The following is a 25,584-nucleotide window of genomic DNA, read 5'->3' on the forward strand; positions in this document are numbered from 1 at the left end:
AGCCTCCCAAACTTTATGATTGGCTACACTAATTGCCATACTGATACAATAGTTTAGCAGTGACAAGAATTATTGAAAATTGAATCGTAGTGGTTCTTGAGCTATTTTGCTATATGTCCTCCATTAGAAGTCGCATGAAAAAAATTTACCACTTACTATTAAAGAACATATATTACTTCCAATTATCTTTTTCTAAGCGCGGTTAAATCTGATTAAATAACAATAAAAACACAGGCAAAGTATAGACGAGACATTTTGTCAGGTCGAACGATATTTATAACTAGTTTCGTCCGCTAGAGACACATGAACGTAAACGCTGACAGAGTACAATGCAAAGTTCTTCCAACATGGAGCTGCATTTAAAGGCAGCATTTTCATTATAAGAAGCGAGTTATAAAATACATTTTGAAATGATTTATGTACATGAAAGGATTGTAAATTTTTGGAATGAACAACATGAAAATAGAAAGGATTAATCCCTAGAAGAGCTGCTGTTCACAGCGCCATTGTTTCCACTGACAGTTGCAGATAAAGCAGCCACAGGAATATCTTCTTCGTTGTATTTTCTTCTTCTACCACTATTATTCTTTATCATACTCATTTTTCGACGGTGAGAATCCACTAATTTCAACTCGAATATCACTTCAGAACCTGCCATACGGTCATCCATGACGCCGAATATGCGATCTGTAGAATCTGGTATTAAGCAGCGAATATTGTTCCCAGGTATGACTTGCAGTAGATCCCCGGTGTCGATATGGCGGACTTCAATGAAATTGATGTTGAACGCGACAACGTATGGGAATCGAAACGCAAAAGCTGTTGGATTGCCTTCCCAAGCAATAAACCAATCTTTGCGAACGCGCTTGCCCTTTTTATCGATATAAAATGCTAATTCTGTACATGACAAAAAAAAAAAAGAAGAAAAGATCAGGTTGATGCATAAAAGTTCAGGAATGAAGAGGACATTTACCATCGTAGCAAAGTAATATATTGCCGTCTTTATGCCTGAACATGGAGATGGGCTTCATATTCTCGTATAATTGTAAGAGTGAATTGTTACTTTCATCATTAGGGTCAAGCACACCTATGTGATATCAATAAACGGTAAACAAACTTGGCTATACGATACAATCACTAGAGAGCGACCAAACACCTACTTTGTACTTCAGCAGAACTGATATTAACCATCTGAAATCCTCTTTCACTCCCCACACAGATTATGTTTTTAAAAAATTGGATTGAAGTGGCTTCTCCAGGAATATATAAATCTTTATAAGCCTTTAGGGCTGCTTCATGATGTCCTCTAAACTTGAACTTTTTTCCTACTGCTATCTTCTTTTTAGTCGTATTCTTTTGCTGCTGATTCATATTCAAAGAAGACGAGCCATTCGCCCCTGTTGTTGAGGATGTCGTTTCCAGAGGCTCCAAGGCTCGAATAGTAGATGTCATGGCATTATTCTTTACATAACAAATAAGGGTCTTTTCCTTCTCTGTCAACTTATCAAAGATACAGCCTACTTTGAAGAAAGCTACATGACTACTGATTTTCCTGCCTCGTTTGATGACAGTATGATGACTCGCAGTAGAAGAGTTTTCAAAAGCGTTGCTGTCCTGAGAATTTAACATAGAGTCTAAAGAATATGTGTACAAGTTTTTGTCCGCCAACACCAAAATAAGATTGCTCTGCTCTAAAATATCAATCTGGGATACTTTATCCATGGCCAGAATACGAATCAGGTTGTCTCCGCTGCCTTCTTTCTTCAGATAAACCCCTTGATCTCCACCCAAAAGAAGCGATTTACCGTTATCTAAAAAAATAAAAAATAAGCACGTTAGCTTATTATATTATACATTTAATCTTAGAGATATGGTTTTGTTATCAACTATGAGAGGACCATACCAAACACAGCTGCACAGTTGACCTTGTTGAACGCCGAAAAGAAATTCTCATTGGCAGGTTGAATATGCAGGACTTTATGTTTCTCCACCAATGCCTTGCGTTGGCCTTCAATCTTATCAACCCATTGTTTTCGAGTTGCTAACGTTGGTGCGTACAAGGTTATAATGCCCGTACTTTGCTTACCCAAATGAACAAAAGAGATAGGATATCCATGATGACCTTGATTGTTATTGTTGTGATACGGGCTAGTGGCAGTTACGTTGCTGTTAAGATTGGTATAAGTGGAGTTACTGTTATTGATAGTGTGGAAAGTAGAATATATAGGTGGTTGCGGCTGTGACGGGGAATGAGAGATGGTATTATTGGTATTACAGAGGTGATTAGAAGTACTTTTGAGGGAATCAGTTGAAAGTTTTTTCTGGGGAATAATAGGCATAGTATTGGTATAAGCTGCTGCAGTAAAATGGTGGCTGTTATTGTTGTTAGTGTTGTTGTCGTTGTAGTTGTTGTTGTAGTATGTCAATAGATCTGTACTCGATATATTACTCGGTCTTCCCAGCGGTAAAATAGTACTCGCTCGTCTAGTATGATCAGGGAAACTTAATGACAATAAGGCTAACGGAATAGGCTTCTTATGTAATTTGTACTTCTCCTCATTCTGTTTCGCTCTCACGAAGAGTAAGCAGTGATCTAATAGATAGACAACAATATCATAATCACCGCCCGCTGGGCCCTTCTTCCAACTTCCTTTCATTATCAATTGTCGGTTGGGTGCGGTTAGATCGAGATCGAAATTGGAAATGTGCTTGTTGATCAAACGATCATTCAGTAATTGCAAGTTGAATGCGTTTTCCGTCTTGCCTGTTTCACGGTTGACATCAGTGAGGAACTTGGAAATGATCGTCATGACACGAGGAATGGTCTCCTGATCAGGATGATTTGTCGGAGTATGTTTAAGAATTTCCCGCAAAAGTAAATTATAGCGGCCCAATCGTGTAGTAGGTTTTGTCAAATAGCCATTCAGTTCAAGTTTCCTCGATTGCGGCAGTCGCTCGGTTCTTCGTACAAACTCTAGAAATGAAGGATTGCGCGACTTTTCCATTTCAAACATGTACTTCCCAATGACTTGATGAGCACCATAACGAACAAAAGGTTCAAACTGAGCAACATGGCTCAACATAATATCACCCACCTGGTTGACAACAGGGTTTTCTGCTTGGCGATTCAAAAGGGAGCTTGATAATGTTGAATTGACTTGAAGGACTTCTTCAATATTCCAAAAAATCTCATGCACCATAGTAGCCTTATCTCCTGTGATGTGTTCATTTTCCAAAATACCGTCTATCCATTCTGTTTTGATATAGTTCAGGTCATCTACAAAGTCCTTCTCAGTATAGATGAGTTCGAATATGTTTTCTTGCCGTTTCTTTTCTTCCTTTGTAAGTGAATCAAGGATGGTTTGAGGCACAGTGTTGATCCACAGGCGATCTTGCTGCCGTTCCTCTTCTTTGTGAAGGAGTGTTAGACTGCCTTCTCGACTATGCTGTCTTCCACTTTGCTGACCTGTGGTTGTGATACTGTTGCTACTATTACTGCTATGTTTGTAAGGGGGGCCCTTTGATAATCTATTATTAGCTCGTGGATGTTTTTGCTCCTGCTGTTTTTGCTGCTGTTGCTGTTGCTGTTCGAAATATTTTTCTTGGCGTCTTGGGCATCGTACAGAATAACACACGTTTTCTTTTGTACATGTTGGTGAATAACAATCAGTGAGAATCGTAAATACACCATTTGGCCAATCGTTAAGGTCGTTGCCCTCAATTTCTAACTTTTCAGCCGCTGCTGTTGTAAACTCTGATCTAATCATGACATTTTTTTGTTGATTATTGTAGTACTCACTACGAGGCCTATTTTCAACAATAACAGAGGATTGGTCTTTAAATTGATATAACTCTTGGGTTGAATCTCGTAGATGGTGCTCATAATTCACGTCGTGGAAGAATTTTTGAGCATCTAAAGCACGGCCTAATAATAAGGCCAAGTTTCTATCTTTTGTTCGTATCAGATGAGCGAGCTTATCCTATTCATACATTAAAAGAGTGATTTAAGTTTTTCATTGTTCCTTTAGATTTCTTTGTTAGTATATTTCCCCGCCCCCCTTATTCTTTTAAAGTTATGCACCTACCACTGCTTCTCTACCATCGAAAGCGTCTTTATATTTGATACTGTCTTTCGATTTTGTACTGGTGATAATTGAGTTTTTAAATACTTGGGCTACATTAGACAGTAAAGCTGGATAAAAGTTAGAGAGAAGCATGTCCTCCTGAACAGTGTTGGAATTGGGTGTGGATAAATAAGAATCAGGCTCATCCACTAAGGTCATAGCTGTTACCATGGTATTTGAGACTGCCGAATTTGTAGATGAAGACGTAGATAAAGGTGCACTGTTTAAAGTAGTCATGCTGTAGGGAGTCGAAGCTGTTTGTGGTGGCATATTCAAGGTGGCGATTGATTGCGATTTTTCCAAAATAAACATTTTACGGTGATCTTGATAATGCTGTGCTGAGAAAGAGTTGGGTGTCTGCAATAAACTTGCGGATGAACTTGTTGATGTTGTAATAGGCAGGTTGTAAACACTTTCAGCGACATGCTTCTTTCCTGGTAAAGTTAATAGTTGCTTTTGTTGCTTAATACTGTTTCCATGATTGGTAACTGAGCCTTGTGGATTCGTGCTGGAGTGGAATAATTTGGCCCGCATAGGTGCTGTTGATTTTGATAGCTTTGACAATAGACTGAGCGAGGAAGTTGAAGCAGTAGGTGTGACATGTTGTTGCTGTTGTTGCTGCTGCTGCTGCTCTAATGGTTTCTTTTTGTTGAAAATGGAAGCAGACCTTGAAATTTTACTCTTCTTCCTCATGAGTTTGTCTATCATGTTACTTCCTCCACCTAAAATGGTAGTCTTTCTTCCCTGTAATTGATCATCTACAGTTCTAGTACTTGAAATAGAGCGAATCTCCTCTTCTGTGTCATTATGAATGGTAGTAGATGTTGTATTGGGTATAATGGCTGTACGTAAAGAGATAACTGAATCGTTCATGGTACTACGACTGCTACTATGACAAGTGTAAATGCTTTGTGTATCATTAGGTTTTGTGTAAACAACACCTGGACGATAATCCAATATATCTCCAGTTGCCTCTTGCAACTTTTCATTAACCATCAAACTTGTGGCAATAATGCCTTCATTTTTATTATCATCGTCATCGTCCATTAATTCATCCGCTCCATCATTATCCTGTAAGTAACGACTTGATTTGTAATATTGATCACGGATAGCGGCAGAGGGTGTCAAGAGTTCTGATGTAGTGCTGATATCTGATCGAGGTGTTAGAGAAGAAGAATTAATGTAGTGACTTTTACCACTGCTAGTATTGAGATAATATTCATTCAAAGTTTCGACAGTGAAGCTCCTCTTGTAATCACTGTTACTGCTGCCGCTGCCACGCCGGTATGAATCATATTGCTGCTGTAATTCATAGAGAGGTGATGTAAGCCCTCTCTGCTTCGTACTACTATTATTTAAGACTCCTGAATTGATAGTAGGTATACTTGATGATGGTGGTGTGTTGATGAGGATCTCGGGTTGTTGCATCTCGAGCTCACTACTCTTCTTTGTTTGGTTCCTGAGGTGTGCTTAGTGATTATCTGAGTTGTAAATAGTTCAGGTGTCAAGATACTATAAGTAAATCTAAACAAAAAGAGAGATAGAGAAAGAAGAAAGAGAAGAAAAAAAAGAAAAAAAAAAGATGAGAAGAAAGAAAGCAGCAAAAGGAAAAGGGGTTCGAATAGCTTCTATTGTAAGTCTTTTACAGAGTGGATAAAGTAATTGAATTCGGTGTAAGGGAGGGGGGGAGCACAGTGTACACGTTTCTCGGGAGCCTCTCACACACACGTATACGACACAGCAAAAAGAAAAAATAAGTAGTAAGAGAAGAAGGGAAAGAATGGAAGGATAGAACAAGCCTACAAAATTGACGTTTGTCTTCACCATCTGCTTGTTTTCCCTTTTCGATAGTTGCTCTCAAAGAAGGACGTGAAGGAAAAACAATACTAGTTTCAGAATTGACATTTTGTTGGTGCCTTTCAAACTTTTATTGTTGTCTTTTTATTAATCGGTTAATTACAAATTGCTGTGTAATCAAAGAGAATGAAAAGGGCAGGGACATCATAATTTTGTACGACGAACAGTAAGACCTTGTTCATACTTCTTTTTTTGTTCCTGAATTCAATAAAATAATTTGACTTGTACTAAAATTGCTTGATGAATTATATGTATAATGTAAAAAGATTATTTACGTGATAATAAAGCTGCACAACAGTCAGCCTTATTTGTTTTAACACGATGACGGAGAAGCGGATAAACTAGAAGGGGATCATGATTTTGAGGGTAAGCTTCTGCCCAGAAATGTAAAAAAAAAAAAAAAAAAAAAACTTTTTCATAAAACATCTTATAGCCGCACAGTCGTGGAACTTGTTGCGCGCATTCGTTATACATGGATAAAGTATTGAAAAGATCTGCAGAAAAGAACTAACATTGTGTATTTTGATTTGCACGGCTTTACTGGAGCTCTAAACTAACTTTGTGCATTTCTGAAATCATTTGTTTTCAGAACAGAAATTTTGATTTATTCATTGAGGCATAATCAGATGGAATAATGATTATTGTGTTATAAAATAGCAATATCAAATGATTCGGGCTTTCTGAAAAAGTTGGATTTACATTTTCGTGCAAGGTTCAGTAATATAATGCCCTCAAAGATCGCTCAAGAAAGTTGAAACTCATTCCATCGACTTTTTGATAATTGTGCGGCTGTAGGATAAACCATCGTTCATCGTTGATAATTTATTGATTCGGTGATGTTCTTCTTTACTAACAATAGACTCTAAGATTTCGCCAGTGGCTCTTACCCGCCTTTTTTTTTTTGTTATTTCATATGATTTTCCAGACAAAAGAACATCACAATCGTACAAGTGAGTTAAGATATGTGTAAATGAAGTCAGTTTCTTATTCGACATGTACCTCATACGTCCAGTTTGTGGATCCAACTCTGTTCTTATAATAGATCGCTGTTTCTCATAGTCCTCTTTAGTCATTGGAGTCATGACCTCTTCACGACGATCGCCTTTGTGATGTCGAGGGTGAGCACTCGTTCTAGATGTATTCTTAACCATCTTTTCTTCTTTTGCATTATGCTCTTTGGCTAATTTTTTTAATTGATCAAGAATATCTATATCATCCTCACTATCAACGGACCTTTTAAGCTGCTTATCTTTTTTTCGATGATGATGATGACGACGATGATGATGCTTCTTTGACTTTTCTTTAGGCATTACAGATCGTTTATATCTGCTGAGAACAACTGTCGTTCAGTGTCCCAATCTAAGAAGTTCAACAACAAATTAAAGAAAGTATAAAGATTCAGAAAAAGGAAAGTCAGAACCTATGCTTGGCTTTGAAGAGGCATTTTATCAGATTTAAATCAAAAATTGACTTAGTTGCGTAAAAAGAAAAGCTTTTTTAATTTTTTTTTTTTTTTTCCGGCAAGCATTGAAGCCAAATCCTGATTTTTTAACCTTTTTTATCTTTCTTTTTTCCCATTTTTCTTTCTCAATTTTGCAACTTAAAAAGAGTTTACGTCGTTAGTATAGTAGTACTCTTGAAAAAAAAAAAGCCAACAGCATGTCAACTTCGAGGCAGCACGAACTTTTTGATATTCCAGCCGAACTGCTTAATCATAAGCATGAAAACATTTACACAATATCCGTCAATAATTTTGTCAAAGTATACGAAGCTTACAGATCATTCCCTTTACCACCAGACGACGTAGTATTTCCGTGGCTTCATGGCGTGGACGGAAACAACAATGCACAGAATCTATTTTTTGGGGTGAGGCGGTGTTTACCACCGAACTATCGGGGACTTATGCTTGTGCATTGCAACGATGATATTCAGTATATGGAAAGCGATAAGAATAAAACGTCAAAGGACAAGAAAAACAGAAGAGGAATAAGCGCTCGCTTAGTGGATTCTGTTCTACCAGAGCAGCTCATACATCTCGATTCAGAAGAGTTCATCAACAATAATCCAAATAGTAACAGTCGTGCAGCCAAACGGGATATCTCTTCCCTTATCAATTTAAGAAACTTCCAAAATCAGATAGCGAGGTTTTCGACCTTGTGTGATTTGATCCTTTACGGTCATAATGCGAATAATTTAGCAGTCAAAATGGCACATGCACAACGTAAACTATTCCAACAAAGAGCAGATCAATTAAATCATGTAGCCAAAGTTGCGGGCAAAAGGGCCGTACTGCAGGCCAATCATATTGAATACAAAATCATTGTCCTAGAGGACACTAATTTTTGGATATTTGAACAAAGTTATCCGGAATACGTCTTGTATAATTCAGATGGTATTTTGTTACAGAAAAGAGATCTTTATGAATTAGAAAGTAATGAAATGAGAGAAATGAGTAAAGCAAGCGAAATTACGCCAAATGTTTGGGTACGTCTCTCTCTATCTTTTGTGAATGTAAGTATCCTCGTGCTTTCACTAATATGTATTCCATTACTTCTTAAATGCATAGTTGGGTAATACTCAAGATGTTCCCATTGTATCAACACAAGATATTGTACTGAGTGATGCTACTAGCAATAGCATTCACATAGATCACGACTCAGGGATTGAACAGGACCACAAAAATACGACTCATGATAACAGTGAAGGAGACGATGATATATTCCAAGATACCAATCCTCATAAATTTACCATATGCATCGATGCTCACGATCTTGCGGACATGCCTCTTCCATCCACCCTTATCTTAGCCAGTGAAACCCTTAATGACGACATAAAACCTGAGATCATCCACTTTGACACCTACGGGTCCAATATCCCCGAAGAAGAATTTGACACCTTCTACTCTCGCCTTATTCACCTTCTAGCTTTCATACACGAACAGGCCGACAAAAAGAATAGGCGTATTTTAATTCATTGTCCTGACGGCTACACGGAAACCAGCATACTGGGCTTGACGTGGATCATGTACCGTGAGAATCTATCTTTACCCGAAGCCTACCTTTATTTACAAAGGTTACGATCGTTCTTTGTATACGCAACGGACTTGAAAACATTGAGACAAATTGAAAAATTGCTGTTTGAAGGTCGAGAAATGCTCGAACCACAGACAAAGAGAAAAAAAAGTAATATGGTGGCCGAAGATGACGAAGATACGAGTAACACAGCAGTACTGAAGCAGTTGAAAATAGGATATGCTGACGAACACAAAGGTAGTGATACCAACAAAGGGAAGAAGTCGTTTGCAAGAGATGGCGACGCACAAATGAAGGAGACGGACGATCAGGAAGCAGTTGAAGAAGCAAGTATTCAACGTTCAAAAATGACATCCCCACCAACTATTGATGGAGCTAGTATTAAGGAAAGCCGCGTAAAGCAAAGTGATACCTTTTTGAATCTTGTATCCAATAATAATAGCAGCAGTGCAAGCAGCAATACTGCAACGTCAGAATTGATGAATACATTATCCTCGGCAATCGATGAAAAGAGTCAAGAATTTATCACAAAGTCAGCCGTTTATGCTAAAGTACAGCTTTCACCTACAAAAGAAGAAGAAGAACGCTATCCTTGGTTCTTTTCTCCGCGCTTCGAGGGTTCTTTTCCTTCTAAGATATTACCATTTTTATATCTGGGCAATTTGAACCATGCTACGAACCCTTCCATGTTGAAAGCATTGAACATTACGCATGTTGTCAGTGTAGGAGAAAATGCGAATCTTGACACCGAGAATTTCAGACTTCTGTACTTGGACAATTTATATGATGACGGCATTGATTCCATTGAAACTAGGCTGGAAGAAGTGATACAGTTTGTTGGTAAACATCACTATGTTCTTGAGAAGCTCTATACGATAAAAGAAACTAACAAATGTTGAAATTTGTACACTGTAGAGAATGCTCGTGTGAATAATGGAATCTGTTTAATTCATTGTCGTGTCGGTGTTAGTCGAAGTGCTGCTATTACCATCGCTTATGTGATGCGATATTTAAACTGCCGTCTGGTGCATGCATATTTATTTGTAAGAGCTCGTCGATTGAATGTTATTATACAGCCCAACCTCAAGTTTATGTACGAAATGCTACGATTGGATCAGAAACAGACAGGAAAACTGAGCATCTCTTGGCCCGTTTTATGTCAAGAGATACATAATATCAACTTTGCTTATCGTGATGTGAATGAAATTGCTTAAAAGAGGAAGAAATTTTCGTAATATTCATATACATCCAATACGCTCAGAGAAAACTTGTCTTTCTTTATTTGCGCTTACCATTGCCATCAGCATGTATGAAAACTAATACATTGGATACTACTCATCTTTTGAACGTATAATATTTACAAAGTTTATTTCGCTGTATATAAAAGGTAATGTATTCAAACATGACTGCCAGGCTGCAGGTATTTATTTACAATAAATCTTTCCATTCATCTTCTACTAATGCAAGGTTATCTGCTCCATACTTATCGCGAGCATCTTTACAATGCTGTTTCAATTCATCCGGCACTCTCATCTTTGCCTTTGTAACCAATGTATGGATGGTTCTTAGTGTTTTCTCCACCATATCTTCATCGTCTTGCTCCTTTGTATATTTCACCAAGACCTTTTGTAAATCTTCAAATGTACCGTCTTCCAAAAAGCGTTGCGTCAAACCAATCGATTGATCGTCAAAAATTAAACTGTTATACAGAAATACAACTTTTCTCAACATGTTGGGGTCTATTTCAGGATCTTTAAGCATATCATGAAGGGTGGTGAAACCATTCAATTGATCAAAGGCAGCTACGCCAGGCGCGAAATGCTTCAGAAAACCAGAGACTGCATATAGAGCCTTACTACGAACTTCTTTGTTCTCATCTTTCAATAACTTCAATAACGGTTCTAGGCCTTGATTATCCAAAAACTAAGACTTTTCTGTTAATCTTCACTCAACACTACAACAGCAAAGGCAAATATTGATAGTGCTTACGGCTTTTTGCGCTTCCGGATTATTCTGAACAGCAGTACCACAGACCCAAGCAGTTCCTTTACGCACTTCAGGATGTTCAGATGCTAATTGCTTGATGATATCGGGCCATAACTTCATATTTTCAATGTTACGAGCATTATCAATGCCTTCGATTAACATTTCTAAATTATCTAATGCTATTTCCTTGTTCTCGACAGTATCATTTGGATCACTTATACAAGCAACAGCCTCTGCAAAAAGGGAGTATCCCATCAGTTATTATTTTAAATATCGATGTAATAGTGAAGCAATGAAATTTGCGATTCTTTTACCTTTCATACGTGTTGCATCGTCTTTACCCAAAATGGCTTCAAGAATTTTGGGATCAAACTTAGAGGGATCTGCAGCTGCTTTACCACTTCGAATAGCTTCTGCTTGCTCAGCTAAAGCATTTTTATCGCTGTTATTGACTGCCCATTGTAGTAGTTTTTCCATGGTAAAACAGTGTGATGAAGGATCAACGGAGAAAAAGAATGGCGATCGTATATCAAACTTTTTTTTATACATTTTTTTTTTTACTTTGATTTCTTCTGGTTGATTCGAGAGCCATCATCAATTCGAACCCCGCAGAGGTTTTTATTGACAAATTAATTTTTTTCTTTTCATTTTGATAATCCAACGGGTACAATGGTCATATAAAATTGCCCTTAGCAGATCCTACTGTTTACATACAAATAATCAAAAAGCCCTTTGAGATCAAGAATAAAAATAGGGGTAACTAAAAGGTTGGTGAGTGAGAAGAGGACATCCATTGGATCAGAGAGAACCTACAGCAGCAGTTAAGAGTGGGGATTTCCTGAGATGGTAATCCGTAGTCTGCAGTGAAAAAAATAGCTGGCCAATGGTGTTACTTCGAAGTATATCTAGTCGCAAATATCATAAGTTCAAACCTTCCCATTGGCAATTATGGCTTCGAATCTTTTCATAATGCTTACACTACCAAGTTTATTTTTTCATTTCCAAGCATCGGATTTTGTAAGGGTTTTCCTTTAACAAAGTCTTCTTTTAAACCTTTTAACGTTGTTTTTCCCTCAGTTGATAACTAGTCAAAATTGCTGTTTATATCACGTAATATAAAGTCAATCCGTTGGTTTTTGACGTCACTAACTTCTTAGCTATACTGAAATAACACTCAGCTTTTTTAGATGTGAACCCACTAATCGTGTAAAATGCATTGTTCCAAACTGCTGAATAGACATGGTTTCTGTACCATGATATGATATTATCATTTTGCAAGAGCTGACCGAAAGATCAAAGTTCAACAGTTAATGCTAAAGCTTACCTGATGTAGGGATATGTTGGAGTTATAATGGTTTCATCGGTGTAAAAGTATGATAATAACTTATCAACATCACCTTTCGATTTACATTTGGCTTTTAGTATCAACGTCTCCCACTCTTTTCTTGTCATAGATGGTTGTAGATGGATCATGAGTTGTGATAGATATGGTTGAAAACGGGCTGCAATCTTGTCTTTCATAGAATCAGCGTCTCCTTTGTTCTCAAACTTTTCACATAAGTACTTCATTTTATCGATATAGCCCATTTGTTTGAATTTAGACAAGTTGATTTCTTTTTGGTTGTTTTGTTGTTAAATTTTACTGGTGATTGCATTTTCATATTAAACATCGCCTAACTTTTGCAAATCAGCATCAATGACGGAAATTCTTAAGCCTTTATCGATTAATGGACGCGCTACCCGTTCGTACTTCCACTGGGAAACCGGGTTTTTTGGCCAAGTAGACGGATATAATTACTCTAATTGTATATTTATCTTACTGAATCAACCAATGGATAAATTTGCAAGTCCACCCGCTCCGGGTAGCTGCGTATACTCTACAGGGAGTAATCAAGAGAAAGGGTTTGTGACATAGTACATACGGTAAGAAAATAAAAAGAAGCTGTTTAATAATCATGTGAGATTTACAGATCTTCATATATTTAATGCTCTGTGCCGATATTCGTTTTATGGAAATGACTAATGTTTGAGATGTGGGTTTATTGATAAAGCAATTAGAATCTAATTGAAATAGTTTTAATTACGTACGATTGCCTGTATGACATTCTTTTAACAACATAGAGTATCTATTATTCGTTTAAGCTCCAGTTATTCGTCCCAGCAGATAATTGCCAACATCCTTTTGTTTATCATGCGTGTATTTTATTTTATTATGTATAGTATACATCTATTAATTCTACACGATTGGGGTAATTTATAGTATATAAAGAGCCTTAAAGAAGATCGTGCAGTCTGGGTCTTCCATTACGCGTGCAATCTACCTTATAAACTGTGTAAAGTTTACACTCATGTATGCATCTTTTACTATACATAAATATCCGTATTTCGATTTGGAAACTTATTATACATTATTCTGCGATCATTTTTTTTTTTTTTTTTTGCTTTGATGAATCCAAAATCTATCCTAAAAAACTGTATACAGTGATTTGCAAGATGATAATATACGTAATTGGATGAAAGAATGCGTAGAGTCCGCAAAAACCAAGAAGAAGTCTGTCATTAAAAATGGACTTTGAAGTCCGAAAACTAAGTAAAAACACTGTCTGTCCTGTCAAACATTTTGGAACCCCTTGTCACGGCAATCAAGAACAGCCCCTCCACAATTTACATCCAAAGTGCCTTTTTTTTTTTTTTTTTTTTTTTTTTTTGCTCGTCGTTCAGTTAAATATGCCAGCTCTTACACTTTTTACTCGTATCGGTTCAAGTGCTAAACCATCAACTACAATAGCTGCTATAGCTACACAATTGCGATATGCATCCTCCTCTTCCTCTTCAGCAAGCGAATATATACCAGGACGTAAAGGTTATGCACCGGGGTTTGCACCGCCTGAGGGTTCCCGCAAAGATATCAAGCCTACCAAAAAACGTCGCGATTTAGGCACATCACTTCCATCGCATTTAGAAAACGCAAAGAAAAACGTAGAACAACAAACCACAAGCACTACCAGCCCCAAAAAACTCTATCGTCAAGCTCTTACGGAAGCCCGTCATAAGCATGCTCACGAACTTTTAGCTTTACACGGTCAACGGGAACTTATTAAACGAGAAAAGATCGCTTCCAATCGAGATAAAGAACATGAAATTCAAAACAGGCGCCTTGCTGAAAAAGAACAACAAAAGAAACATGAAGCTGAAGTAGTTGAAATGCTTCACTTAGATACATTATCGCAAAAAGCACATGATAACAGACAAATTCAGAAGGAGAATAACAGAAAGGAATGGGAGGCGGAAAAGAGCCAGGAAAGATGTAAACGGATTCTAGCACTGTATAAGCATTCCAATACTTTTGTAACGTTAGAAAACTTGGATGAAGTCGTCGATAATGTCTTGAAGCAAGATGGTATGTCAGTGCATTCTAGTTACGAGGAACTGATGAGTAATACTGTCATGGGACAGTCAGAAATTGAAGAAAGGAAAAGATTATTGAAAGAAGCTATGGGATTAGAGGCTTAAGCGAGAAGCGAGGAAGACTTGCCGACAATGTATAGCTTTACCACCTTCCTTCAACGTAAACTAAACATACTACTACCTTATATATGCAACCCTTGAATCTTTCGTGATAGAACACAACCAAGCGTAAACTTGCTTTTTGAGATTAATACTTCTGCTTGTATCAATAAAAACTGTTGACCGTCATTTAGAGTAAAAGAGATGGGAGAAAACAGATTTTCGCCAATAGCAATGAAACAGCTTCTTGTCTTTCCGCCCGCCTTAACATATAGTAAAAGTCTATGCGGAGATTGACGTCAGCTGGGTGATGAAGAAGGACCCATTTTTCAATTGATTCTGTGTTTCTGTACCACAACCACACCGCATTCTCTCTTTTTTTTATTTCTTTTCGGAAAAACTGTGCAAGTGACAATCTATTGCCACTATGCTAATAATTTGAGTTTTCTTGTACCATATTGTTCATTTATTTTTGTAAGTTTTTCTTTCAATGAGTTGCTATTTCAATCAATTCCTGCTTTTGCTTTTAGGCGCTGGATAAGCTTAACTCCTTTTTTCTCAAAAGTTAATTGTTAAGTAGACTAAAGAAGACAAGCAAGTCAGGCCGATCAGCATTGCAAATTAGAAGATCTCTTATCACCTACTGTAGCGAGCAGAAACAATACAAACATACGAGGAACTTTTTTGTAGCAGCCAATGGTAATTAGAAGCGAATGCAATGGTCTAGGAACAACTTATTCCTGTGAATCTAAACACATACGGTTCGGTTTTCCCTGTCTGTAGAATGAGTATATCCAAAATATAAAAATTATTTGTCAGAACCATATTATAAAGGGCAGTGCAAAAGCAGCAGAAGGACATCCATGGCGAAATTGGAAAGTGAAATTAGTAGCCGTTGACAATAATCGCGAGAAACGAGGCAAGTTGAATCACTTGCTGGATCGGGTCGAATATTACCTACATCCAACGTTTGAAAAACCAGTGCGAGGTAAAGAACATGATCTTCTAATCTGGATTGCAAATTTTAACAATCAAATTCTATCATGTCAGTCTATACGAAAGAGCCTTATCTAATACAAGAAAAAGGTTGGGGGGAGTTTGACATGCGTGTTGTCCTATATTTTACCAACAATCTGGCAGAACCTGAAAACATTTTATTTGATCTCCATTTCCGTGATCATACTTATACCATTATGCATAGAATTGTATTCACCAACCCATCAACAGAGCTACTACGTTTATTAACCATAGAAATACCAGATTCATCTTCTACGTCCAATACGCATCATGATGGGTCCTCTAGCAAAAAACGGCGTGCGAGTCCATCTTCATCAACATCGTATTCAGGTTCTACAACAGGAGCTGTAGCCAACAAAAAGATCAAGACACCCCCAGGTGCCTCTTCCCCAGCACTGTATAACAATGACGGAGCAACAGCTTTAACGCCTATTACTTTTAATTACACTGTTAACAATAAATACCCGGCATCGTTAGCAGCAGCAGCATCACCGTCAACAACTAGCAATAGTCATATCCATTTTTTGAACGAGTACAGTAATGAATCAGATGACTTATATAGAGGCATGCATGGATATAGACTAACAAAGAAAACAGCACTGCAGGATGGGGTTATTGTAGATGAGATATATAGTACGGAAGATCTGGATAAGGTCAACGCCATACATTATAAAGGAAAAGAAGAGCCGATTCGGTCAGCATGGGGATTACCAGAGGTAGGCATTCCGAATAATCATAATACTACATCAAAACTTTTGAGTGTTCTTGTGTTGACTTTTAGCTTGGTATAGGGTGTCGATATTCTGGAATTAGCGAAGCGCCTAAGTATGAGCTCACCAGAACAGATAGAGGAGATAAGATACATTGTGACGAACCACAAAAGACACGATACATTGTTTGAGGAAAATGATGGTATGAAAAACTATATCCCCTTCACGCCGTTTCATGCATAGTATTCACACATTTCTTTATCTCTCTCAGAGGAATTTATGCTCGATCTATATTCCTTGGGTCCAGAACTTTTGAATATATTGTGGGACTTTACAGAAAAAAAAACAGATTCTTCAACTAAAAGCTCTATGATCCTTTCACCTTTCTCAATGGCCCAAGCAACAAGCTCCAGTACATTAACAGACGATGATCATCAAACTCCTCCGTAAATTACGTAATGTATCCATCGTAAAATACGTAATGTATCCACATTATATCATACCAATACTATAATCTTGCCCTTTTGATTCTATTGTTCTCTAAGCGTTTTAGAGATACCCTTCAATATATATTACATTTATTCATGAGTAAATATCTATGTACACAATATATATATTATACATATTTTTCATTAAAATTTCTATACTGCTTATTTATAGAGCTGCAGCATCAGACAGCGCTATAAGCCTACACGGAATAGAACTTGTTTACCCTTCTTCCCTTTCTTCTTTCTATTAGTATTGGTATCACTTATATCTGAATATTCTGAATCTGTAGCCGGTGTTAATCCTGAAGAAGGACTATTGGGTTCAGCCCATTGATTTGTATTAGGCTTTCTAAGAATAGCATTGATGTCAGCTCTTCGCGAACTGCGAGTTGACGAACTAGGTAAAGCAGGGAATAACTCTTGTAAGTCAGTGCCGGAAAAAGATTGAGGGGTAGAAGAACCACTCCATGGAGTCCTCGAGACTCCAATTGGTGGCAAGTTAGTCCTTCTAGCACCAGCATCCATAGCAGCTGATGCTACTTTATCCCAAACACCAGTCGCTTTCTTATTCGAATTCTGATGCCTTGATTGATTACTACTGCTCGCTGGATTAACAACCAATACACGAGGTGTCGTAGCAGCTTCCTATGAATAATTTTTAATCGGTTAAATCATGAAGTTTTGTTTTGTGTAATATTTAAGAAAATGAAACTCACTGGATTTTTCATTTTGTTCCATATCTGAATTACATCAGATCTTAATGTTTTATCATCAACCAAATCATTCGCCGCTGTTAGAACCTTGGCAGTGAATTCTGGATCTTTTTTACACAGTTCATAAACCTTATCTACGAAGGCAGCCGTATCTATGCTCAAGTTGATGAATCCTGTAATCAATTGACGGAATTTAATAACGTTTTCGACGTTCTTCAAAAGATTCGCCACTCGATCAAATGCAGCTGCATGGCGTGATACGATGCTTGTATCCGGCTCATTACTGACGGCAGGCGATGATCTTCCGCTTCTATCTGTGCGAGGTTCTTCTCCTAACAAGGGCCAATGTTCTCTTTCAGTTATCCCGCTTTCAGCTCGCTGAGAGACCAACAACGAAGCTGGCCCTGGACGACCATCAATGCTGGGAAAATCAGCAGCTGATAAGGTTGGGGTGTTACTACCAGTATGGCTACTGTTGCTACTATCAGCACGCTGATTCCTACTGTTTGTACGAGGTTGTTCGCCCGAATAGCTTAGGTTCACATCAACACGGCTTTGTTTGGCTCTTTGCTGACGTGAAAGTGTTCCACTGTGCTCGTTTAATTCATGCGCTTTCAAATCAATATCTGTATCGAACACAACAAATTTATTATCCAAACATTCTTTATATTGACACAAGAAATGTTCCTCATTGAAATGTTTTTCCTACAGTTATAAATCAGTTAGAATCTCTCCATTTCTGATGATGCCAGCTTTACGACTATTGTATTTACCAAGCTATTATAATTAGCATAGTACTGATGCTGGATACCGTGCTTCACACAAAGATGACATTGCTCGTGCTTGATTCTACAATGCTCAAACAACTCATCACCACCATAGAATCTTGTTCTACAAAAGACACACTCTGGATGGCCTGTGAATCCAGTTTCGTCTTCTTTATTAAATGAGGCGTCACCCTCTCGATAATGCTTCGGAAGCTGAGCATTGGTGTAAAGTGTATGTTCATGTGAGAAAATCTTCTTGTTCCTCAAACATAAATCACACAGTAGTTTGCCTTGATGTGCTTGTTTAACATGACGCTTTAATTCATTCCAACTATCAAAGGCATCTGCTTCACATTCCATATCTGGGCAATTGTGTTGTAATAAAACCAGCGTCTCATTGTACATCTCTTCGGTTTCAAAACGAATGCCATACTTTTTATCGTAGTAAGGTGTATCCTCGCGTTTGTAGTTCTCATACGGCTTTTCTCCATTGGTTGTGAAAACTACCTTTGCTGCTTCAACCTATTGCGCATTACTTATTGTGTTTAATAATCAGGAGGCTCATATACGCAAGCATATCTGTAGATTAGTTGTCGCCTTACCTTACAGTAAGCGCAATTCTTTGTTTTATAAAGCACTCTCAACCTTAAAGTACACATATGGCAAGTACGATGATCACAAGGTGCTAAAGCGTAGTAATCAATGGGCCGAGTACAGATAAAGCAAACTTCTTCATCCTCCTCTGTATCCTCATCAATCTCTTCCCTTTCAGTATCATTTTTGTCAGCTTCCTTTTCCTTTCCTTTTTCAATTTTCTTTTCGTCGTTTTTTGTATGGTCATTGTTTTCTTCTGTTTCTGCTCGTAGTGACGTTTTCAGTCGTTTTAAGAGCTCTCGTCGTTGCTCTTGTTGCTGCTCTTTGGTTTGCTTTCCTGGTGGTTGACGCTTTTGTTGCGGCTTCCTACCTCTCCTTACAGTCTCCTTTTGCTTCTTAGTGTTACTGTTGTTTTCGTTCCTCTCCCTTGTAGAGTGCCCTTCAGCACTAATACTTGGTCCTTCTTCGGTTTTCGCAGAATTATCACGCGCTTCGTTTATCTCCTTCTTGCTACTGCTGCTACTGCCAACGTTGGTTTTGTCACTCTTGTTGTTACGGCGACGGTGATTACGCTTTTTCTTGTCATGAACTCCTGATTGTGAAGTGCTATCGTTAGAGTTTGTAGAAGAAGCCTTGGCTTGTGCACTGGTTGATTCCATTTCTCCAAAGACAAAAAAAAATTGAAGAAATAAAAGTAATCAGAATGATGAATGCCGCAGCTTTCCTTTTTTACACCTTTGACAGATTTATTAGCCAATAGAAATTTGGGTTGCTTTTATTTAGCTTTTTATCTCGCTTTTTTTTCAAATATCCATTTTTGAACGATCAACGTTCTGGAGCAACCATCGTCATGGACAACACACAGAGAATGAGGCCTGCACGTGTACAAGTAAAGTAAACCTTTTCTGGCAATGGATAGTAAAAACTGTAGACTAAACTAGTATAATATTTCTAGGTATCCCAAGCTGAACTTGATGAATATCTTAGAGAAAAGAGACCTGAAGGAGGAACATATAACATTTGGCATCATCGTTACTCTGGTCTGGAAAGAGATTTTCATAGACACAGGTATTGACACACTATAATCGAAACATTATAATTGTAACTACTTTTGCAATTTTTAGCTAACCTTCCGTTGATCAATCTTGCTATAACAAACTACTGAAAAGCGTGAGACCAAAGTTCAAAGTCAATATTGCTAGAGATTCAGGCGAGACACTCGGCTCAAAGAACAAAAATGCATACTTCTGCTTATTTTTTGCCAAAGGCATGTGTGCAAAAGGGCACAATTGTACAATGTGGCACCGGATTCCTACAGAAAATGATATGAAAGAGACAACGATCGATTGTTTTGGACGTGACAAATTCACGTAAGTAGCAAAAATTTTGCCCATGCCTATCTAACGATAGTAGGCCAAGTATTTAGCATATTAACGCAATAATGATTGTCAAATAGTGATTTTCGTCAAGATATGGGCGGCGTAGGTGGTTTTATGCGGGAAAACAGAACTTTGTACGTTGGTCGAATTGCACAGACAAAAGACATAGAGGATGCTGTTAGACGTCAGTTTGGCCAATTTGGGCCCTTAGAAAGAGGTAGTACCAATATAAAAAGAATGACCTAATCCTTCAATTATTAATGAACTACAAATATTAGTTAGGATTTTGAGAGGACGTGGAGTTGCATTTGTTACTTATAAAACTAGGGCAAATGCTGAATTCGCAAGGGAGGCTATGATGAACCAAAGTTTAGAACATAACGAGATTCTCAATGTCCGCTGGGCAACTGCAGATCCTAAAGCAGCCAATCGTTTGAATATGAAAGACCGTTCAGAGCAAGAAATGTTAGAAGCTATGGAAGCTTTTGAGAACGGAGAGTTTGACGAGCAAGATAATGAAGCAGAACTGCCCGCCGAGTTTACATCTGTCAAGAGGGCATTAGAAAAAGATGAATCAGCGAAATTAGAGGAAAGTTCAAAGAAACAGAAAGCCGAATCAGAGACTGTAGCTTCTCCGACGTACAATTTCAATGCGACTTATGAATATTCACAAGAAGATTACGATCGTTATTATCAGCAATATTATCAACAACTACAGGAACAGCAGAAACGAATAGACGAATCAGAGAAAGTAGGAGGTATCATTCCTCAGAAAGTAATTACAAACTTGAAGGAGTTTTCGAAAAACAATACTGTAACGAGCAGTAAGGATATCAGTAAACCTCAAAATGCGACAGGAGCTCTGGGAAGCTTGGCGAATTATGGCAGTGATAGTGAAGAAGATTGAAATTATTGGGGAAAACCTATTCACATCAGCCTTTAACATATTCCAGGAAGGACCAGGAATTTATATTGGCCTACTCCAGCTTTTCAGCTTTGCAAATACATACTATTTGCTCTGAACAAGGATGGAGGATCATCATTTGTAAATAAGTTTATAAAGAAAATAAAAGAAAAAAGATAGCCCGCTCAAGGAAAAAGACGGTTTTTATACTTTTTTGTTACTGCATGCAGAAACACACACGCGTCTTTTTTTTTAATTTTAATTCCAGAACGTCCTTACCATGTTTTCTCTAATCGACATACTTCAAAGATGAGTGATATGTTATATAGTGAGAGACCTGAATGGAACGATGTGACACCTATACGTCAAGATGATGGACCAAATCCTCTTGTACCTATAGCATATGCTAAAGAATGTTAGTATATTCTCAAGCAAACTGTTAACTTCTGGAGTATAGTTTACAAACAAGTTATATTGTTTTCAATTTAGATTCTGATGCTATGGATTACTTTAGAGCAGTGACTCGCACAAATGAAAAAACGGAACGAGCCCTAAAGCTTACAGAGGACATCATTGAAATGAATCCAGCGCATTATACTGTCTGGTAAATTTTTAACTCCTTCAATTCTTTCGAGACACGTACGTTTACTTCAATACTGAAATTGGTTACCTTGAAATAGGAACTACAGACAACAGATCCTCTTTGCTTTGAAAGCTGATCTAGAAGAAGAACTCAATTTTATTGACGAAATAGCGCCAGCGCAAATGAAAAACTATCAAATTTGGCATCACCGTCAAATCATTGTCGATAAGTTGGATAACGGAACGAGAGAACTCCCTTTCATCAACAGTATTTTGGATGAGGATCCAAAAAATTATCATGCATGGTCTTATCGACAGTGGGTTGTGAAAAGGTTTAAATTTTGGGAGAGTGAAATAGCCTATACAAATGATCTCTTGGTCTTGGACGTGAGGAATAATTCAGCGTGGAATCACAGATTTTTCATTCTGTTTAACAATCCACAAAAACCTACAGACGAAAACATTGCCACAGAAATAGAGTAACACTACGGTTTATTTGTTAATAACATATTGATCACTTAACCGCGGTTAACATCATTCGCTTAACTGTATGTAGATTCGCAAAGAAGCAGATTACATTGGCGCCGAATAATTCAAGCAGCTGGTCATATTTGAAAGCGTAAGTTTTCAACCTTCAAATATGGAGCCTTCATGGTCATAGTATTGATTATAATTCGATAGTCTGCATGAAAAGACAAACAAGCCCTTGAATACCATTGAACCCTTTTTGAAGCAACTCATCGACTCGAAAATACAATCGCCATTTCTATTAAGTACTTATGTGGATATATACGAACAAAATGCTAAAAATGGAAATACCACGATTGATCCTGCTGCTCTGATTATGTGTCAGGAACTAGCAGAAAAACAAGATATCATCAGAGAGAAATATTGGTCTTTTAGAAAGCAGAAGTTAGAAATGTTGAACAGATAATAAAATCTGCGGGTTGTGTGCTTCGATTCGGAAGATCTTTAATGTTCGGCTTTTACACTGTATATCAGAAAGAACAAAACGATAAATAATAGTTAGCTGGTTGATAACAATTAACTGAAAATATCAAAAAATCTGAAAAGCAAGTTCACTGTAAAGGGGGAAATGTAATGAACTATTTAAACAAATCTATTGTAATAGTACTTTTTTTTTTTTTAATAACGGTTATCTCCATATAACTGAGTGCTAAAAACAGAATTCGCTGACCACTGTTTGTTTATTTGATATTCCTTGCATTACGACAGCTTTTTATCATACTTCAAAGTGAGCAACAATCATTATGATCAGTGTAATTTCTTTCTACGATTGAAACTTATTGGAAACAGGGCGGCTCATACCTTTTACTTTAGAAAATTGAATCAAAACTGAGTAATTCTACCGATTCTGCAAATGTTAACAATGAATTTCAAGATTGCACCTCTTGCAAAATCGTTGGAGCCATTGGTTTCGGCGGTTTAGGCGCTTACGCTCTAAAAGAGGCTAGAGTCATTAGTAAAGTGCCGAATAGAGCAAAAACTGCGCTCGGGCTAGGCGCTGTGGGTATAGGTAAAGCTGGCAAATTTTCTGTTTTCTGCTGCCTGGAAACTTTAAATAATTTGAAAATTTAGGCTTCATTGCAGGTGGAGTGTACAGACTTTTTATGTAGGGTGCAAACATTGCAAACACAGGGACACTTTAGCGGATATAATCATTGATCTTCTGTCAGAGTAAGATGGACAACTTTCAAACAATAGCTTCGGCTGCATCAGGCAATTTGCCTTGATATGCATTAACATAATTCTAGTCGTTTTGATACATACAATGCGTGCAATGCCAAACGGAAGTTTTTGAACTTTGTTTGGCAGACAATAAAATTATGAGTAGCAGGTGCGAAAATACCTAAATGGCAGACAAGGGAAAATTAATGGCGATCCGTTGAGTAGCTTGAGTAGTTTCGGTAGCTTGATTAGCTAGTTTGGCTAGTCTGGACGTCTCTTCACACGGGAAGAATGACGGCACCCCGCATGAAGTGAGCAGGTTGTCGTGACGTAAACCTTCAGTCTCTTGAAATGCATACTTTACAGTAATTATCCAAGCTCCCTAGTGTTACAGTTTCATTAGACCCTTTTATCCTTTAATTTCCGTTAAGCTCTACTATCCCTGAGTGCTGTGTGCAATAAAGACTATAGTCAATGAAAAAAGAATAAAATCGGACAAGAGATCACATTTCTACTATCTCTTTAAAGCGCGCATGTGAAATGCCTTTTTGTAGGGACTGCAATCCCAATATATTCACCTGAAATCGTACACATAATGCTTACACAGCGAGAATGTCTTGATCCCGCAAAATAGCGCGAATACCTACTTTTCTATCTTGGCAACAGCGCAATAACACGAAAATAAAATGCTGACGATAGACAATTAAACGAAGAAGGTAGTCTTTCGTCTTCCTTCAACAACAAGCAGCAAAAAATTGCGGCCAAGACCATAAGCAAGGACGACCTTAATACCCTATCAATGACACCACCTCTTTGGCCTGGTTTTGATTTATTGAAAATCAACAAGTATAAAAATATGATATTCACTGTGGTCAAACGTAGTGAAATCACAACAAACGCATACTCTGTTAATGAAAGTACTATATATGGTGGACGGCGAGCGCATATGGTATGTTTCCCATTCAATGAATTTGCACGCGCTCTTCCATATGTCATCATTGGAATACAGTGCAAAGTAAATCTTGCAGTTGTAACTCGAACTATTCGGTACTGGTTGAACATTTTGGATCGTGCCAAGATATTGCCCTATTGGTAGTGACAATTTTTGATAGTTTTTTAAGAAGGGAGGTTCGTCATTCTGCATTTGACAAAGCGGACGGCAATCCATTTTACACACATCCTTGTCGTTGTGGGCGAAGCATTTTGAAATTACGCGGCGATTTTATTGCGAAGCACACTGATAGCACATCGATTGGCCCTATAGTTGTTTGGGTTTATCTTTCAAAAGAAGAACATAATGGTATTTGCTATGATGACTCGATTATTCAAGACGTCTAAAAAATAGCTCTGGATGTTTTCTCTGTAGGGAAAGACACGATTAACAATTTGAAACGACGTGGTGTTATAGTCAGCCAGTTCACAAAAATCCTCCAGTACGAAAAAAATTGCTTGGAACAATTCGAACGTCAGCATCTCTAAGCTACTCGTTTTATGTTTATCAGAGCAACAACACTAAAAGAAGCAAGTACTAACAAACCTTTGTAAATGAACAGAAAGCCTCATTAGCTGGAAAGGTTCAATTAGGTCGCATGCTATTGAAAGGGTTTAACTTTGGAACTGTTCAGCAGGTATAGCAGTCATATTAGCCTTAAGCAGGCATTCATTAAGAACACTTTGTAACTTTATACTATAATAAATTACTTCCACAGTATATTGACAGGGTCTATGAAAACAGAACCTTTAATTTGGTAGAATAATGGTATGTCTCATCGCTGTCGTGAAGGCCGAGAAAGGTTTACGTCCTGTGTACCTGCCTACTTTATACCAGCGCCATCATTCCGCCTGTGTGAAGCGGCACCCAGGCTGATTAAGATAGCTATTTTAACTACCAAACAACCACGTTTGAGTTCTACCATTCAGGTTTTTCAACTCTTGTTTTTATGCCTGCTCTTCAAAGTTCGAAAACTTCCAGTTGGCATCGCCAGCATTTTTTGACTTTTGCGCATTTGTGGATTCATTGAAATACTGTACTGTATTTTTCCTTAAACATTGCGCTGTTTGCAATGTATTGGACATAGTTTGGAGAGGAGAGTGAATGCAGCCGATTCATTTTTTTCATCGCTAAAGCGGACAAACAAAAAGGTTACGACAAAGCCATTTGTATGTATAAAACAATTTAACACATCTTTAGAGTTGCCTGGAGCTCCTATAAGGTCTTTTAGACTATTAGGGCAA

The 25,584-nt window shown here is 37.7% G+C and overlaps 10 protein-coding genes across 10 annotated transcripts; 6 read left to right on the plus strand and 4 right to left on the minus strand.

Moving 5' to 3' along the window:
* Positions 1 to 322: 322 nt before the first annotated feature.
* Positions 323 to 5,695, minus strand: BDF20DRAFT_419588 (CNH domain-containing protein). Its single transcript, XM_053075412.1, has 5 exons — positions 4,086 to 5,695; positions 1,904 to 3,980; positions 1,161 to 1,811; positions 974 to 1,087; positions 323 to 897 (listed from the first exon to the last, which is right to left on the minus strand). The coding sequence occupies exons 1-5, from the start codon at positions 5,550 to 5,552 to the stop codon at positions 473 to 475; spliced, it is 4,734 nt and encodes a 1,577-aa protein (XP_052936899.1). The 5' UTR covers positions 5,553 to 5,695; the 3' UTR covers positions 323 to 472.
* A 719-nt stretch (positions 5,696 to 6,414) lies between these two features.
* Positions 6,415 to 7,501, minus strand: BDF20DRAFT_862631 (nuclear RNA-splicing-associated protein-domain-containing protein). Its single transcript, XM_053080618.1, has 2 exons — positions 6,981 to 7,501; positions 6,415 to 6,872 (listed from the first exon to the last, which is right to left on the minus strand). Exons 1-2 carry the CDS (start codon positions 7,289 to 7,291, stop codon positions 6,740 to 6,742), a joined length of 444 nt encoding a protein of 147 aa, XP_052936900.1. The 5' UTR covers positions 7,292 to 7,501; the 3' UTR covers positions 6,415 to 6,739.
* Positions 7,502 to 7,640: 139 nt separating this feature from the next.
* BDF20DRAFT_834368 (uncharacterized protein) lies at positions 7,641 to 10,227 on the plus strand (the record flags this gene model as incomplete). The annotated part of the gene is made up of 3 exons (XM_053078731.1): positions 7,641 to 8,465; positions 8,548 to 9,853; positions 9,929 to 10,227. The coding sequence occupies 3 exons, from the start codon at positions 7,641 to 7,643 to the stop codon at positions 10,225 to 10,227; spliced, it is 2,430 nt and encodes an 809-aa protein (XP_052936901.1).
* A 214-nt stretch (positions 10,228 to 10,441) lies between these two features.
* Positions 10,442 to 11,119, minus strand: BDF20DRAFT_818590 (armadillo-type protein; the record flags this gene model as incomplete). The annotated part of the gene is made up of 2 exons (XM_053077386.1): positions 10,442 to 10,936; positions 11,003 to 11,119. The coding sequence occupies 2 exons, from the start codon at positions 11,117 to 11,119 to the stop codon at positions 10,442 to 10,444; spliced, it is 612 nt and encodes a 203-aa protein (XP_052936902.1).
* Positions 11,120 to 13,707: 2,588 nt separating this feature from the next.
* Positions 13,708 to 14,776, plus strand: BDF20DRAFT_862639 (uncharacterized protein). The gene has a single exon (XM_053080619.1). It carries the CDS (start codon positions 13,727 to 13,729, stop codon positions 14,510 to 14,512), a length of 786 nt encoding a protein of 261 aa, XP_052936903.1. The 5' UTR covers positions 13,708 to 13,726; the 3' UTR covers positions 14,513 to 14,776.
* A 773-nt stretch (positions 14,777 to 15,549) lies between these two features.
* On the plus strand, positions 15,550 to 16,683 carry BDF20DRAFT_911943 (uncharacterized protein; the record flags this gene model as incomplete). Its single annotated transcript, XM_053083899.1, has 3 exons — positions 15,550 to 16,239; positions 16,315 to 16,435; positions 16,505 to 16,683. The coding sequence occupies 3 exons, from the start codon at positions 15,550 to 15,552 to the stop codon at positions 16,681 to 16,683; spliced, it is 990 nt and encodes a 329-aa protein (XP_052936904.1).
* Positions 16,684 to 17,392: 709 nt separating this feature from the next.
* Positions 17,393 to 18,860, minus strand: BDF20DRAFT_818127 (uncharacterized protein; the record flags this gene model as incomplete). The annotated part of the gene is made up of 4 exons (XM_053077324.1): positions 17,393 to 18,045; positions 18,094 to 18,139; positions 18,208 to 18,723; positions 18,804 to 18,860. 4 exons carry the CDS (start codon positions 18,858 to 18,860, stop codon positions 17,393 to 17,395), a joined length of 1,272 nt encoding a protein of 423 aa, XP_052936905.1.
* Positions 18,861 to 19,527: 667 nt separating this feature from the next.
* BDF20DRAFT_862655 (uncharacterized protein) lies at positions 19,528 to 21,334 on the plus strand. Its single transcript, XM_053080620.1, has 5 exons — positions 19,528 to 19,684; positions 19,751 to 19,863; positions 19,965 to 20,165; positions 20,252 to 20,391; positions 20,453 to 21,334. The coding sequence occupies exons 1-5, from the start codon at positions 19,646 to 19,648 to the stop codon at positions 21,079 to 21,081; spliced, it is 1,122 nt and encodes a 373-aa protein (XP_052936906.1). The 5' UTR covers positions 19,528 to 19,645; the 3' UTR covers positions 21,082 to 21,334.
* Positions 21,335 to 21,338: 4 nt separating this feature from the next.
* BDF20DRAFT_993980 (protein prenylyltransferase) lies at positions 21,339 to 22,594 on the plus strand (the record flags this gene model as incomplete). Its single annotated transcript, XM_053085395.1, has 6 exons — positions 21,339 to 21,493; positions 21,568 to 21,682; positions 21,759 to 22,139; positions 22,217 to 22,279; positions 22,307 to 22,340; positions 22,364 to 22,594. Exons 1-6 carry the CDS (start codon positions 21,388 to 21,390, stop codon positions 22,592 to 22,594), a joined length of 930 nt encoding a protein of 309 aa, XP_052936907.1. The 5' UTR covers positions 21,339 to 21,387.
* A 1,046-nt stretch (positions 22,595 to 23,640) lies between these two features.
* Positions 23,641 to 24,828, plus strand: BDF20DRAFT_936624 (uncharacterized protein; the record flags this gene model as incomplete). Its single annotated transcript, XM_053084764.1, has 4 exons — positions 23,641 to 23,660; positions 24,049 to 24,441; positions 24,462 to 24,649; positions 24,695 to 24,828. 4 exons carry the CDS (start codon positions 23,641 to 23,643, stop codon positions 24,826 to 24,828), a joined length of 735 nt encoding a protein of 244 aa, XP_052936908.1.
* Between the last annotated feature and the right edge of the window lie 756 nt (positions 24,829 to 25,584).

Source organism: Mycotypha africana (assembly GCF_025528875.1).
Source record: "Mycotypha africana strain NRRL 2978 chromosome Unknown BDF20scaffold_4, whole genome shotgun sequence".
NCBI lineage: Eukaryota > Fungi > Mucoromycota > Mucoromycetes > Mucorales > Mycotyphaceae > Mycotypha > Mycotypha africana.